The 17,259-nt window shown below is 41.0% G+C and overlaps 1 protein-coding gene across 2 annotated transcripts in view; it reads right to left on the bottom strand.

Moving 5' to 3' along the window:
* Positions 1-17,259, bottom strand: part of Hs2st1 (heparan sulfate 2-O-sulfotransferase 1) — a 135,683-nt gene that overhangs the window by 23,091 nt on the left and 95,333 nt on the right. For both annotated transcript variants that reach the window (XM_013121883.3, XM_005081916.4), the window contains exon 2: positions 6,850-7,088. In XM_013121883.3, the coding sequence (XP_012977337.1) occupies positions 6,850-7,088 (239 nt within the window). The remainder of the gene's footprint in view (positions 1-6,849; positions 7,089-17,259) is intronic.

Raw genomic sequence — 17,259 nt, 5'->3', positions numbered from 1 at the left:
ATGGTGGACTCAGGGCAAGATCCTACCCAGCTAAATTTCCAACTTGAGGAAAGAAATTAACGGAAAGCTTAGAGCATGGTCTGGTGGTACACACCTTTAATCCCAGAACAGACACAAGCCTTCTGCTCTGGGAAGGCAGAGGCTGGCAGATCTCAAGAGTTTGAGGCCAGCCAGGTCTACAGAGGAAGTTCCACAATAGCCAAGTTTGGGCAGTGAAGGCATCCCTCAAAAATAGAAAGTTGAAGATGTAGTGGAAAGCCAGCCTGCTCTACAGATCAAGTTTCAGGACAACCAACCTTAGGCAGTGAAGGAAACTATCAAAAACAGAAAGTTGGTGAAGATGTAATTGAATGAGAGGAACATGTCCCAGCCCCAGCAGTCACCAGAAAGTTGGTGAAGATGTAATTGAATGAGGGGGCCATGTCCCAGCCCCAGCAGTCAGCAGAACTTGGTAGCTTTGACCACGTGGTTCTGAAGGTAAGGACAGGACAAAGGGGCTATGGAATTTGCCTCTGTGACTAAGGAAAGCTGCTGAGGTCAGGTGTGTAAGGGGTTTCACTGAAAAGAGGCCCAGAGAAGTCACTGCGTGAGCTGTGAAGTTAAACCCTGGATTGCCTTGGAGAAACCAGGATGTTGGAAACGCCAGAGACGAGAAGAGAGCTGCTAACCTGGAGTGGAACCAGCCCTAGGAAAGAAGTGTGCTGCTGTTAACAGAGCTGAAAGGAGTTAGAGACTTGAAGCATGCTTTGATATCAGACATGGACATGCAGAGTTTGGAGTTTGCCCAGCTGGTTTTCGGTCTTGCTTTGGTCCTTACTATGTTCCCTTCCTTACATTTTGGAATGGTAATATATATCCTGTGCCATTATATATTGGAAGTATGTGATATGCTTTTTGATTTTGATTTTATAGGAACTTACAGACTGTTAGGTAACTTTAAGATTGTTGAAGTAGGACTGCATGCCTTTTTCCATTATGACATGGCTGCAGTCCTTTGGGGGCCAGGGAGTGGAGTGCAGTGGTTTAAAAGAAGATGGTCCCCCCAAAGGGAGTGTCACTAATGGGAGGTGCAGCCTTGTTGGAGTGGGTGTGGTCTTGTGGGAGGAAGTCTGTCACTGTAGAGGAGAGCTTTGAGGTCTCACATATGCCCAAACCATACCCAGTAGGACAGCTCACTCCCGGCTGCTTTTGGACCAAGTTGTGGAATTCTCCAGCACCACGTCTGCCTGTACACTGTCATGCTCCGACCATGTTCCCTATCACGATGATAACAGACTAACCTTTGGAAACTGTGAGCCACCCCTCCCCATACAATGTTTGCCTTTGTAAGAGTTGCCGTGGTCATGGAGTCTCTTCCCAGCAATAGAAACCCGAACTACAACAAGGGCTAAGTGTTGCATCACACTTCTGTGGAAAGCAGCTGGGACATGTGGGAGTGCCATTTACACACGTATCCTTTCACACGCCCTTCTTCAAAGATATACTCCATGGAGATACTGTAAGTAATCCGTTAGAGAAGGACAACTCTGGAAGGCTTCCTTTTAGAAGTATCCATTAAGCCATTTTTCTCTATCCATATTTAATGCGCATCCTCTAGCTCTCAAATGTTTCCCTGTTTCCACACCCACTAACCTGGTCCCAGGTCCCACCTCCCCACCTTCTCAAGCCTGCACCGCATGTCTGCTCTTCCCTTCCGTTTGTTTTCTTCTAGCGTGCTACACCAGGGCACGTTGCCCACAGGGCCTGCGTGAGGCAGCCAGTGAACTTTACAGATTCTTCCTTTCCTCTTAGGCGAAGGACAACAAAATGCAACAGCATCAAATGACATTTAGGAGGCTGCAAACACTGGACACTGGCAGGGAGAAGGAAGAACTCAGATAGAGCTCCCACACTCTGACTGAAGCATGCTATCAAGAAGGATGGCTCAGAAGGAGTAGTTAGATACAGTACATGAAAATAATGTCTTTATGGCTAGCCTGGAGCAGATTCTACACTATGACTTCTGTCTGGTTTTATAACTCAAGCAGAGCCAGGCTAGCAAGTAATCACAATACACCTTTAGGGAAAACACAACAGTGTATGTGGTGTTACATGATTTATTTGCTTGTTGAATCAGACCTGAACCAATTCTAAAGGAAAAGCTAAGAAAGCACCTTTGTACGAATGGTATCTAGGCCTACATTAGAGATTTCACATCCTGTTCGTCAGTGATCACAAAAGAACTCCTTTCCACTGCCTGAAGGAGTGGGAGTGTCCCTGAATACTCTGGCCTGATTCCAACTTTGTAATGGCTATCTATCGAGATGAAGACTACTATTAACTTGAGTAATTCCTATTCACCAACCCCTGATAAATTTACTTCAAACAAACATTTCTCGTAGAGTCATAGGTGTGTGTTTTTAGTCTAAACCAGAGAGAAGGCTTTCTATACTCAGGGGAAAGCTAGTGAGTGGGTAACAAAGGTAAGTTTATCTGCAGAGGAGGGCACAGAGCCTGAGGTTCAGACCTGAGTCACTCAAGAGTCCTAAGTCTCAAACTCCCATCAAGCAGAGGGTTTACTTTGTTTACAGCTGTAACCATGGTGCTATGGTCAACTAAGGGCCCATTTGCTTACACATTCATCATTTAACAAAAAATGCATCAAGTATCTTCCATGTCTTGGTCACCCGTTTGAGAAACAAGCATGAGGCATACATTGAACAATCCTTCAAGGGGCTTCTACTACAATAGAGGAAGACAAAAAGAAATGAAACTAACAAGTAACATAATTTTATAAATTGATTAGTGCTAGGAGTGATGTGGTTCCAATATTTTGAAAGGAACATTTAATATAACAATGTCCAAAGTCAAGGCCCAAGGGCCTGTCATTTAATTTGAAATACTAAAAGGTAGCAAGAAGACAACTGAAGGAGGAATTTATTACACAAAAAGGTACAGCAGAGGCCTTGAAGTTGAGAAAGTCCTGGTTTAGTCAATGATCCAAAAGGCTAGACTGTCTACTGGACGAGACATTTGAATGCTGTCAGGAAAGTAGAAACATGAACTTTCTGAAAAGATATCATCATGCCTGTGTATACCACCAGACTGTTCTAAATCACCGATCCTCAAATTGTAGCATCAAGTAGAAGCTTCTTAAAAATGCAGAACACCAGGCTCCATTTGGTTCTTCAGAGTAAGAACAGCATTTTACCAATGATTAGCTCACACGTAATAGGTTTCAAATGCTTAGCTAGCATGTTGCTCTGAGAAGTATCTGCAGAACATAGCAAACTACAGGCTATAATGAAAATGAGCATAAGGTAGTTTGAGAGTAAGTTAATAAAGCACACAAGCATATACAACAGAAATACTTTACTATGTTGTCCTATAGGGCTAGACACTTTCAATGCTTAAGTCAAGAGGGATCACAGATAATTAATCAACTTAAGCATATGAACAGAATGGATTTAAGAAAGACCAAACAGGATGCTGTCAATCACACTTATTGCTCTTAATAGAAGAGCTGTTTCAGCAATTCTTTTTATTTTTAATGTATTTTATTTTTTATGTGTACAGAGTGTTTTGTCTGCATATGTGTCTGTGTACCACACATATGCCTGGTGCCCACAGAGGCAAGAAGAGGGACTTGGATCCCTTTGAACTGTGGCCAATGGTTAAGAGGTACCATGTGAGTGTTGGGAATCAAACGTAGGCCCTCTGGAAGAGCAACCAACACTGTTAACCATTGAGTCACCTCTCCAGCCTTTGCAAATTTTTTTCAAACATCTGAATTAAAGGCCACCTCAAACACCAAACTAACAAAGGTCACTTCATTTTAATCACTTAGTTTCTTGTGCTTTATATTCTATTAATCTCTTCTTTTAAAACCTTCATTCTGGGCTGGAGAGATGGCTCAACCACTAAAGACTAGGATCACCACCAAAAATAAAAACCTTCATTCTTCCACTGTCCTAACTGCTTCATTTCAGACAGGAGACTAAGGTAGAGCATTCATGCATATTTGTGTCCATCCAAAACAAACAAGTTCTACACTATGGAAGTCCAAACGGTCTGGTACCAACATCCACAAACTACCTACTTAGATCTGTAACTGTCAATACATTGCAACTTGCAGCGTGCTGTCTGTGTGTTCAGAAACACTGTTCTCAAATACCCGAGAACAGCACACATGCGAGCTTCACTCTTAAATACCACATGTGCATTACTCATGCACGAGGACCGAGTGGAGATCACACGCTTTGCTTTGCACACCTCAGTCTCCTGCAGTGTGAGACTCACCCCAGATCCTTGTGCTTTTCCAGTCATCACAACCCTGAAACTTTAGAAAAGACAAGGAGAGTTGTTTCACAGGACGTTCTACGACGTGGACGTCTGCTTTCTTCAGTTATGTCCACACAGCATTTTGTGAGATTGTCATACACTGATGTTTTCATTACCCTCTTTGAAAGACATTTTTATTTCATTGGTATTTCTCCCAAAGAACGTGGCGCCATCTTTGTATGTATCACATGTTCAGTAAGGTAAGTGAAACGCTTGAGAGCAAGGCTAGCAGATTTCCAGGATGGTTAAGGAGGTCACTGCTGGCATCTCCTGAACAGCTCTGTATCAGACTAAACATGTTTACTGCTTTGCTTCTAGACTTTGAGAAAAGTAGTTAAGGATGTAGTTACATGGTGCCTAGTGTAGCTGGGTGGGATGAGCTGGATTGGACTGGACTGGATTGGAAGAGCTCCATTTGGATATGAGGATCCAAGTGGACCAGGGTCTCCTAATACATACAGCCCTAGCTTTTGGATGAGTCAATTGGCCTTTAAATGGGGGGTCTGTTTGACAGCACATTCATTAAAGTCAGACATCGATTTGAGGTTATTTGCTTAGAGAAGGGTAAAACCATCCTTAATTCCTACTTAATTTGCTAAATATTGTATACCGGCACAACAAAAATGACATTAAAACAGAACTATAGTATAGAAGATGGGTTATTGAAAACTGACTTCAAAATTAAAGTTGTAAGTTTACATGCAGATGAAGCTTCTTGGGTTGCAAATGAAAGCGCTCTAAACATGTCATGCCAAAGAAAGGGAGCAGCAATGTGGCTTGATTTTAGAGAATGGCTTCTACACAGGAGATCAGAAAACTTTATACATATAGCATCGGAGGACACATCTGTGTAAGTCACTCCTAATTAGGACCAGGCTTTGAATTACTGGCTGACATTTGGAGTATGTTATTTAATGCTTAAGACTACTTCCAGAAAGTGTTCTACAAAAACCAGCTCTCGGTGCTGTTTGTTATGTAAGCCGACTGCTTTAGGCCAGCGCTGCCTTCTCTTTCTATAGAAACACCAAGCTGCTGCAAGGAAAGCAGACGACACATCCTATCCAAATGCAACTGGAAATGTAGCTATGGTGCCGACAGATGTCACGTGTGGCGAGCATCTCCACACTTACATTTCATGAAGAAAAAAAGCATGGCTGTCACTGCCAGATGCCTTCTAGCTGCCAGAATTTTGGAAGGTCGGACACAAAATAAGTAAAATTGAACAAACAAGTTAAAAAAAGTATGGCTGATGAAATCTGATGTTATACCTTTTAAGTCAAGGTATGCCGTGCAATGCAACAATACAAACCTACTACACAGAATGCAAAAATAACATTTAGTATGTTGTCCCTTAAGATATACAATATTGTGCTGTGAGTTTTTCTTAAAAAAAAAAAAACCAACAGTGTAAAAAAGCTTGTGCTTCCTTTCATCAATAGAAAATTATCTGGCTAAGAGACATAGTTTTGGTTTTATGAAAGATAAATTAACCTACAGACAGCAAAAACAGCTCTTGAGCCAAAAATCCATATCAGTTTTATTCTCTATATAGTATCAGGGTTATAGATAGGCTTAACAGTGGGAAAATGCTCAATTCCATAACAAAACATGTTCCGCTGCTTCCAAACAGCTCAAGTCCTAGATGCGGTAAGACTAATGGATACCTTCTAACGAAGCTACTCTAATAGCATTTGGGGTTACCTAGGATTTCAGTTTCTCTTTATGACGGTCAAATACCCATCACCTTCACTATTTAAAATAAGAACTTTATAACTATAGTGATCACTGCAGGTATGTGGAAAATATAAGCTACTTTTGGAAGAGATGAATAAACTAGACTTCATTTAACAATCTCCTCTATTTTACAATGCCATTTTATGAAGTTACCTGTCCACATGATCATCTAAAATTGCTGACAATGAAAAGGTAAGATTTTGATAAAGACATCAGCCACAATCTTTCTCCAAGAGGTTCATTTATGATTAATATATCCATGAGTTACTGAAGTGAAATTCAGGCGGCTAGTAAAGAAGAGGGTACAGGTATCGAGTTAGTACTTCCTCATCATAAGTTGAGACAATAAAACGAGTTTTGCTGCAGGCATCTTATCAAGTTAAAAAAAAAAAGGATTATATGTTGGGTGGTGGTGGAGCATGCCTTTAGTCCCAGCACTTGGGAGGCAGAGGCATGTGGATCTCTGTGAGTTCAAGACCAGTCTAATCTCTAGAGTGAACTTCAAGACAGCAAGGACTACATAGAGAAAGCTTGTCTCAAAAAACAAACAACGAGATTCCATAAGGAAGAATATCAAAACTGTGTCCAAGACTTCTAGCTATTCATCAGTTTGCTTATTCCACAAATATGTCAAGTATTAGGAAGATTATAAATTTGGGAAAAAATTGGTTCGCCCCCCTCCCTGCCCCCAAACTGACAAGAATGTGCACATCCCTTTAAAACATTTCATCCCCTGCAATACCAAACTAGAGGAAATACCAGAAAGCATTTTCACATTCCCTACATGGTAGTTACCTGATCTTGCAATGACATTACTGGATTATTTTTGGTAGTGTTGATGTGAAGAACGTGGTATCTATTCTTTGCACACAAGTCATAGGCGATATTGGTAAAGGAGGTGCTGGCAGTTTTGGGAACTCTGTTATAAATGATGACTATATCTTCTTCTTCATCTACAGCCACATCTTGCCGAGGGCCATCCATTGTATGCCGCTGCTCAATTTCCCGGACTTCATGTCTTGCAATCGCCCTTTCTGTAAAGAAAAGGAGAGCCAAACTAAGTTCTTTACCTTTTCCTTTAAAAACAAATGTCACTATAAAAAACATACAAGTTAAAAAATGCACACCAAAATTAATCACCACACCAAAGTCTATATATCCCAATGAATGTCTACATACTTTTCATAACCATTCTTGATAGCATTACACAAATATGAACACCTAACTTTTGATTGCTATAAGGTGAGAGAAAAACATAAAAGAAAATAATGAAGAAGAAGAAGAAGAAGAAGAAGAAGAAGAAGAAGAAGAAGAAGAAGAAGAAGAAGAAGAAGAAGAAGAAGAAGAAGAAAAGAACCAAGGCATATAGGAAAGGAATACAAGCAGGCCAAGTTTTCAAGATGATAATCTAGTTGATTCTGTAACAGCTTGAGCTCAATGCACACTTTTCCTTCCTAAGAACTGAGTAAGAATGGTTGTGAAAAGACCAAACCTTCAGAACTACTTCTGCAGGATAAGAAGAGGCAAAACAAGAACAAAAGAAAATGTAGCACTGAATAGTACCCACAATTCCAATGTCACCTCATGTCCTAATGGAATGTCCACTGCCTCAAGTAATCCACACACACATAACTGACTGCGTGAGTTGTGACTGGACTGTGAAATGTTGCCCATAGCTTATGTGTTTGAACAGCCAGTGGCACTATTCTGGAAGGTTATAGAAGGTTTAGGATGTGGAACCTGGCTGAAGGAGATGAATGCGTCTCTAGTGTTTTTACAATCAGGCTCCACTTCCTGTCTCCTCTCTGCTTCCTGAGGGTAGATGCCAGTGTGGACAGTATCCTGCTATTCTGGCTGCTAAGACTTTCTGTCATGTGGACGGTGTCCCCTCAGCAATAAGGCTTTCTGTCATAGTGGACGGTGTCCCCTTCACACAGGAATACTTTCTGTCATGTGGACGGTGTCTCCTCAGCAGTAAGACTTTCAGTCATGGTGGACTGTGTCTCCTTCATACAGGAAGACTTTCTGTCATGTGGACTATGCCCCTTCATACAGGAAGACTTTCTGTCATGTGGACGGTGTCCCCTTCACACAGGAAGACTTTCTGTCAAGTGGACTGTGTCCCCTCAGCAGTAAGACTTTCAGTCATGGTGGACTGTGTCCCCTTCATACAGGAAGACTTTCTGTCAAGTGGACTGTGTCCACTCAGCAGTAAGACTTTCTGTCATGTGGACTGTGTCCCCTTCACACAGGAAGACTTTCTGTCAAGTGGACGGTGTCCTCTCAGCAATAAGGCTTTCTGTCATGTGGACTGTGTCCCCTCAGCAATAAGGCTTTCTGTCATGTGGACTGTGTCCCCTCAGCAGTAAGACTTTCTGTCATGTGGACTGTGTCCCCTTCATACATTAAGGCTTTCTGTCATGTGGACGGTGTCCTCTCATGAAGTTAAAACAAATCCTTTCCTAAGTTGCTTCTTCTTCTCAGGTGTTTGAGCACAACAACAGAAAAAGTTGTAAAAAATGTAGAAGAGAATACAATATTTCACAGATAAAATGTACTTAGAAAAGAAATTATTTTACAGAAACTTTTTTGAAATCTACTTAGGATTTAGTTACTTTCTAGTTTATTTATTAAAATTTGCCAACAGCCAGGCGTGCTAGCGTTCAGATCTAGTCACCATGTACACAGAAGTGCCCTTTCCACTGCCTTCTTCTGGCACAGACATACATGCAGGCAGAACGCCCACACATGGAGGATGAACAACAGAAACTTAAACAAGCAAACAAACAAGAACCAAAGATTCTAGAGCTGCAGTACAGTGACGAGAAACGGAAGCAGAGCCCAGGCACAAGGGACACTGTGGGGCCTGGGCTGTAATCCGACAGGGTTGCAACAGTCTAAGAAATAAACGAGAAAGAAGACAGCTAAAACTAACACCTGGCAGGAGACAGAGACATTTAGAGTTAAGAAACCCCAGATACATCCATCTGGGTCAAGACTCATCATAATTAACAAAAAACTTGAAAGCAACTAGAGAAGTTGAAGCCTTACATAAAAAAGAATGCAGACCACAGAATAGGCAGCCATAGTAACGAGAACTGAAGCTAAAAAACCTCTATCTGGAGAACATGGTTTTCAAGTACGATGAGCAAGATAACTCTCATAGGTATGAAAGGAAAATAAAATCATCGCTGATAAAGCAAACTCAAAGATTGGCTTTAAAAAGCTCTCTCAACCAAGAGCTAGGGAGGAGGCTCAAAAGCATCTGCTGTCATGGCTGAAGACAGATCTGCATTCCATGACACACACAGAAGAGAAGAAGTGACTCCTGTAAGTTGTCCTCTGACATTCATGTGCCTGTGTCTACACACAACAGTTGGCAAAAATAAATGAGGGAGGGAGGGAACTGAAAAAGAATTTAAATTGAAAAAACAATAACAGCAACAACAAAAATGAAGAGAATAAAAATATCCCTAAATACAGAGGACTTTCCTTCTCCAATTGATTTTTTGGAGACTATAAACAGCTAATCAAAAGTTGTAATACCATGGAGTACGTAGACTATCTAATGAACCCCTCAATGCCAGGACTGGAGAGAGAGTTAAAACTACGTTCTTTCACAGAGCCCAGATTCAGTTCCCAGCATTCACATGAAAGCTACGAACTGTCTGTAGTTCTAATTCCAGGGGAGCACAGCACATATGTGGGGACCAGGCATACACACAGGCAAAGTATCAGGCAAGGAAAGCCTTCCTTCAAGTTGTTGGTTAGGGGATTCCAAGAGACTAGAAAACAATATAAGCTATTGTCACTGCCCTTGGTTGCCCCCCAAACTGAAGGTAAGACCTTATTTGCTAAACACACCACACACTTTGGTCATAGCATTTGGAGAAGCGGAGCTGGACGCCTCTTCTCTGAGGACTAACCCTTATAGTATCTGAAGATGCTATGCAAGCAGAGGGAAAAGTGTAAGTCAATAGAGCTACCAGCTGTAAAGCCTATGAATACCAACAACCAGCACAGGAAGATGTGTCCAAACATGCAGTAGTGGCACTTACATCTTAGGGGTAACCAACAGCTGTCAAATTGGAAAAAGCCAACTTAGGAGGGGGAGATTCATGTCTGACACTGCAAACACAGCCAAGCACCTAGCTGAAGTCACGGCCCTTAGAGGAGAACTTACTACTGAAACTTTCCTAAACCAGTACAATTCCTAGCTGCATTCTGGATACTTATCCTTATACCTAGAGATAAGCATAGCCCTCACTTCTCATCAAAGAAGCTTCACGGAAATCCACAGCTACTCAAAGTACACAAGAGAACTGCCCAATGTCTACTGGTACATTTCTAACAATTCCCACACCCAATGGAACAATACAGAACAGCAGAAAGATTTTCAGAGCCAGAGGACCAGGGCATCTACTGTGCTATAGTGTCTTCCATATATGATAGAGAAGATGCACCTATATAAGCTAAAAAACAATGGTCACTTAAACATGGCTGCAGAATGACAGCATCAGTTGACATGCCACTGGGTATGGGGAAAATCTCCCAAATGAAGAGCTATAAGCAAGTTATGGCTGCTGAGACAACAGAATCAGTTTTCTCCAGGAATGAGCCCTGGACAGGTTATCTAATTCCATGCTGTCAGCCCTAGACACACATATGAGCAACATTAAATATACTCCATAGGTTGTGTGTGTGTGTGTGCGTGTATAAAGGAAGTTATGAATTTGATAGGGTGGAGGTGGAGGAGGGAAAGAGGAAAAGAAAGGTTGGGAATTATATATATCACTAATGTAAGAATATAAAAATTTTAAATAGAAAGTAAAAAATGGCTGGGTAGTGGCAGCACATACTTTTAATCCCAGTGCTCGGGAGGTAGAGACGAATGGATCTCTATGAGTTCCAGGCCAGCCTGATCTACAGAGTGAGTTCCAGGCAGCCAGGACTCTAAAAACCAAAAGAAAAAAAAGTAAGAAGAGAGTAAAAATATGGATAATACCTTGTCAAAATGGAAAATATAATGAACTTTCCTTCTCCTTTTGAGCTTTTGGAAGTATATTTAAGCAATGAAAGAAAAAATTGAAGCATAAAATTTGGTTCAAAATGAATACACAGCAAATACTTAACACTTGTTATAAACAAAGAAGGCCTAAATAGAACAGTGGTTTCTACACTTCCTGTGAATTTGCAAAATGGTATCAATAAAGGGAAATATGGTGTTTATATAATGAAAGACACAATTTTGAAAGAAGCTATACAAGAATACTCTAGGATAAAAGGTAACTTAAAAAAATCATAAGAATGCAGAAAACAGAAATATACAACTTTTCTGGACAAGAGTTCAGAAAGCAAAACCCAGAACAGAAAACAAAATGTCAAAAGAACTTTTAAAATTACATGTAAAGTGAATACAAATGAAACAGTGTCACTATTTGTGCTACATATAGAACAAAAGTACAGGAGAAATCTACATACAGATACGTAAGAGTAACATTAGTCAATGGAGATACAACTAAAGGGATGCTTGAAACAGCTCTGGGGAAATACAGGTAAGAAGGACAATGAAATGCCACCTGGGACTCATTGGGACAGCTACTCACGAGGAAGCTCAAGAGCTTGCTGGTCAAGACTCTAAGTGTATTTGTAATGGAAAACATTTTTGTGGTGATACATTATTTATCATTTATTAAAACTTGCCTGAAGATTCAAAAGCAAACTCAGCCACAAGCTATAGAAGCCAGGTTCACACCTTTAATCCTAGGACTCAGGATTGAGTTGGCCAGATCTCTCTGAGTTAGATTGAATCAGCCTAAAAGAGTAACAGATCACACATCTTTAATCCAGCACTAGAGGGGTATGAAAAATAGAAGCAGGGCCTTCAGTGTTCAGTAGGAGCCATTGATTCTCTAGCCACACTGAAGATAGGAAAGCTTAGTATCAAGGAGGATAAGAAGACATTGAAGTCTCAAGATTCTCTAGCCTCACTGAGGAGAGGCAGCAGTCTGAGGCCTGGTGAGAGCTCCTGGAGACAGGATCAGACCATTCAGCCTGAGGTAGAACTAAGAAGCTAGTGGTGAACTGCTTTGTTTTTCTGACCTTCAGTTTGAAGCTTGAACCCCAGTATCAGTCTCTGGGTCTTTTATTTATTGTTACACATTTCGGCATCTACCAAAATCTTAAGTACAGAATATGATTTAGCAATTCTACCCCTAGGTTGATATCCCAAGAAACTGAAGACAAGTATTTATCTAAGCAAATACTTTTATCTATAATAGCACTTTTCTCTAAAGCCAAAAGATGGAAACAGTTCAGAGACCCATCAAGAGATGGATAACACATGACACAATATACCATTCCTCCTTAAAAAAGAATAAAGTGTACATATCAAAATCAGTGAACAACGCAAGGCTCTAAAGATCTACAATGAAATATTTATAACAGGCAAGTTCATTAAAGCACAGCAGGATGGGGAGAAATGGGGTACTTCTTTAGCTGTGTTAGATCATTTCCAACAGACAGATGAAAATATTTTGAGAGAAAATAGAGGTAGTGCTTAGATGCTAGTGAACTGCTCACTTTAAAATGGCTAATTTATGTGAATTTCACTTCACAAATGTATCAAAAACAAGAAAGTACAATATAGAGCTCTTAAAAATTAGTTCATTTTAATAATACTAAAAACAAAACTATTACTAAAACAAAAAAGTTTGTAAAATGCATTATTCTTTGTTTTTGAGATGCAGCTGCCTTAGTGGCTCAGGCTTATTCTGAGTTCATGATCCACCTACTCTCAAGTGCACATCCCTGTACTGTACTTCAGTAGTTGGAATTTTGTTTGGACTGCCAACCAGCTCTTAAGTAAAGACATGGAGACTTATTATTAATTATGGATGCTCAGCCTTAGCTAGGCTTGTCCCACTGGCTCTTTTGACTTAATTTAACCTGTTTCATTTGTCTACAACGTTACAGTCAAATCCTGTAGTACACAGTACAGAGGTACACTCTTTAAAACTGTTACTTACAACGTGACAGTCAAATCCTGTAGTACACAGTACAGAGGTATACTCTTTAAAACTGTTACTTACAACGTGACAGTCAAATCCTGTAGCACATAGTACAGAGGTATACGCTTTAAAACTGTTACTTACAGGGAATGTTTTTTTATTTTGGAACCTGCAAAGCATTTTTTGGTTATTTTAGTGAAACAGATGGACAGTACTCAACTGTTTTCTAGGAACTAAAAAGCAAAACATGCTGTATTATCTTTGGAATTTTTTGCTAGTATATCATTATTTCAAAATTTTTAATGTTAAAAAAAACAAAGCCAAAGCAACATAATTCCTAAATTCCTGCCATTTAGCAACCCATTAACTGTACAACATTCTAAGTACCATTTGTGAGTGTTTATGAAACAGGTCACTATTTTTTCTTGTTGGTAGTGGATCACTACAAGGATGACTCTTTTCCAGTCGGTAATTATTCTACATACATATTTTAGAAAGGTAAAATATTGTAAAGAAAATTAAGTGCTGGCTTCAATCTTTCCTCATATCAATGACTTGAATACTGGGAAGCACAGTGCAGTCCAGTCCACTTATCCTATTTCCTTTTCATAAGCCTTAACAAAGTATTATATCTCCAATTATTTTTCAAATGTCTTAAGCGCTCCTTTTTCAGTTACCATCTTGTAGAGAATTGAATGAATGTCACTGTAACAAATGCTATGAAAACAAAATGCTTCCAAATCCAAGAGTCGGGGAGGAATAGTCTGGAAAAGAAGACGCTGAGTAAGTTAAGCCTTGAAAGGATGGGACTGCTTTCAAACTGTGGCAATGACAAATGGGGGAAGGCATAAAGCATGAGTAGCAGTTAATAAATAATACACATTATTACAATGATTGTGGAATTATATAACAACACTGGAAGCAGCTGGAAAAAGTACTCTACTTATATTGGGGCCTCTGTATTGGCCAGGAACAATTCCACATGTTTAAGTGAAGATGAATTAACCTAACTTTTAAAAGAATCTGTACATGACAACCCTGTATAAAGTTGGACTCAAGAAGAGTAATTATAAAGTTGCCAGAATTCAGATTCTTACCGGACACTGCTGTCTACATTCTTATTAAAATGTAGTAATTACTTTCTTAAGTCACAAGAAGGGATAGTGCTTAAAACATTTGCATTCAATCGCACAGTGACAGTATGTGACATTTCAGGCACACACTAAAGACTTGAGTACATCCAGAATGTGCATGAATTAGATTATCATGCTACATACATACAGCTTGGAAAATCTACAGCAGGACAAATGTACTGTGAAATACCCAACGTTTCCATGAATAAAGAAGCCCCATCTCTGAGTACTACCCTAGGAAGACTGGCTCAACAGGAGATCTTTAAGGTAGTTAGTTAGGAAAGGCAAGTTCTCCAGGCTGGGGTGGGGGTAAAGCTGTTGGTCCCTGTTGAAACAGACATTGACTGAGGACCACAGGATGAAACAGAAAGGACTCTAGAACAGAGCCGAAACCAGGGACCCTCTGGGGTAAATAAACATTAAATGCCACAAAGTTATGATATTCTTCTAACACAGCAAGCAAAGTCAAACAAAACCACAAGAAAAGTTGGCCCGAGACAGCAAAGCAGGAAGGGAGTAGGTGCATCATCGCCTACCACAATCACATTTTATGCAGTGATATGAAGACAAGCTTGTCTTGGGAATATGCAGCATAAGGAGCTGTGCTTTAAGTCCTCCCTCTTGTCCCCAATGCTCATGCTTACTTCTATGTTAAGTCATTATCTTAAACTTCAAATTTGCCCCTTAAGATATATCTGTATGTTGAAGAAAAGAATTCATTTCATGAACTGAGCAGTCACGATGTTTCCGTGCAGCTCTAAGTAGTAAGAGTGCTGAGGCTGTTCATAATCCAGTCACTGTCACACCAGACTTATTAAGAAGTTATTAATGCTGAAGCGCTGTTTCAGATTTTGGAGAAATATCTACGCTTGGGAAGTCTGATGAAGTGTTATAACGAAAGCCTGAATGAGCCAGCACAATTGCATGCAATCGTAGTCCCTGTGCTGGGGAGGCTGGGGTGGGGGGCGGGCAGCATCACTTGAGCTCAGGGAGTGTAAGGTCAGCCTGGGTGACACATCAAGATATCATCTATGAAAAAGCCTACACAGCATGCATCAGAAGCTGCAAAACCAGGAAGGCTACAAAAGGATTCCTAGGAGACGGTTGAGAAAAGAAAGAAAATCCCTTCTGCGGAGGACAAAGGTGTGGAATGGGTTGGAGGAGGTTTGGACCAACCCTGTGGGCACAAGAAACAGCACGCCGCAACTGCACAAAGCCCTGGAGATGGCTCTCGGGGCGATGACACAGGGGAAGGCTGAGAGCAAAGTGGGCAGGCCGTGGATGGCTGGGCAGTGGTCGTAACAATGTTGTGAGAGCCACACCAGGAATGCGTCTGTTTTCTCAGTTTTGTTTTTACTTTAAGCAGTTCACACCTGTAGCCTAGGCTGGCTTGGAGCTCATTATGTAGCTCAGGCTGACCCTGAACTTACAACAACACCCCTGATAGTAAGCACACACTATTAAAGAGAACATATACTTAGAATATAGTCACAGAGTCTTCACAGAGGCACACAAAGTAGGTACAAAGCATGCCGCTTCCGCCTCTGGAAAGGGCTCCAGGAAGAGAACCATTTCTTCAGAAAGCACAGGACCAGTGCTGGCAACACACAGCTGTGGCACTGCCAGCCTTTCCTCTTGGGGCCACAGCAAGGGAGATAATGCCTGACTAGAGATGGATGCTAGTGGTCAACAGGTGACGTAACAGGTACCTAGGAGCAGAGCGAATTCTGCTCTCCATTGCTGAAAGCACGCCTGAGACATCTGTGGAAGATTCCACGAGAAAGGCACCTAAATGGAGAAGGCCCTGTGCAAACAGCTGCGCCCAAGCCCAAGTGAAAACGGTGTCTTAACATAAACCCGACCCCACATACACTCTCAGGGTCATGGGAAACTGGACTGAGGGTTTTAGATGAGGCCATTTTCACACAGCAGTGGAATGTCTGGGTGGTAATGTATGAATTTCTGCAAATACACATTTCAGGAAACATCTGACCAAAAGACAGAAAAATAGAAGTCACGACACTGCTGATGTCAAAGAGTGAAGGAGTTCATGAAGGTGGGGTCAAACAGAATACCTCAAAGGAGGGTTCTGACCCCAGAGGCTTTTGAGATGAAGGCCCCTACCTCTCCCACCACTACTGTCCCATATCTGGGACAATACAAGAAAATTCAAGTCCCCAGACACAACCACAAGATCGTTAATGATTATTGTAAGTAGGTTTTGCCATGCTGCCCACCACTAACACCCATATTTAGCATAGGGTGGTGTGTAAGCATCTGTAGAACACTGAGCGTGCTTCATGTCTCAGGGATACTGCTTCGGGATGTGTCTTGAAGGTACAGGACTCTCATTATAACACACTGAACGTAACTAATGCAGTAGACCACTCCACTCCCAAGTAAAAGTAAAGACATGGAAATGTAGAGGCTGTGAGGAATAAAATAAACCATACTGGGATGACACTTAAAGTTGTTACCATGCAAACACTGATGGAAAGACGCAACACTGGGGATTCAATTAAATGTAAGCTTTGTAATCCAGCCAAAATATTAATTTTGGTATTAAAGTGGCAAAAATTTCAGATTTTTTTGTCAATTTTTAACATAAGTACAAACTGTCATTAAGTATATGTGCTTCAATTGTTGAGGTAAGTATCACTGGAAGATGAAAGCCTTTTCAAAATCAAGAAAGAAATGCCAGGACTGTCTACAAAGTTACATGATTTTTACAGTGTAGCAGCCGCACCTGGTACTCCATTCACTGGTAAATAACAAGAATAAGGGTAACTACCATGCAGTTCCAGCTGGGTTTGGGCTCATTATGGAAACGTTAATGCTGCAGCTGTTCCAGAATTAGTTAGCATGTTGAAAGCTTGATGTTTCACTGGAGTTTGCAACACACCATAGTCCAGGGTGAGGACCTCCAAAGGAGCCTGCAATGGGGCATCTGAAATGACTGCGGGGTAACTCCTGCCTGTCCACCTGCACCAGTCATACATCAGGACCTAGGAAACGGCCTATCAGGTTGCCAGGTGATGATGGTATGAGAGTCTAAGAACACC

Source organism: Mesocricetus auratus, unplaced genomic scaffold (assembly GCF_017639785.1).
Source record: "Mesocricetus auratus isolate SY011 unplaced genomic scaffold, BCM_Maur_2.0 Super-Scaffold_100009, whole genome shotgun sequence".
Classification (NCBI taxonomy): Eukaryota; Metazoa; Chordata; class Mammalia; order Rodentia; family Cricetidae; genus Mesocricetus; species Mesocricetus auratus.
Note: the sequence above shows the minus strand (reverse complement) of the source record. Positions and strands in the feature narration are given on the sequence as shown.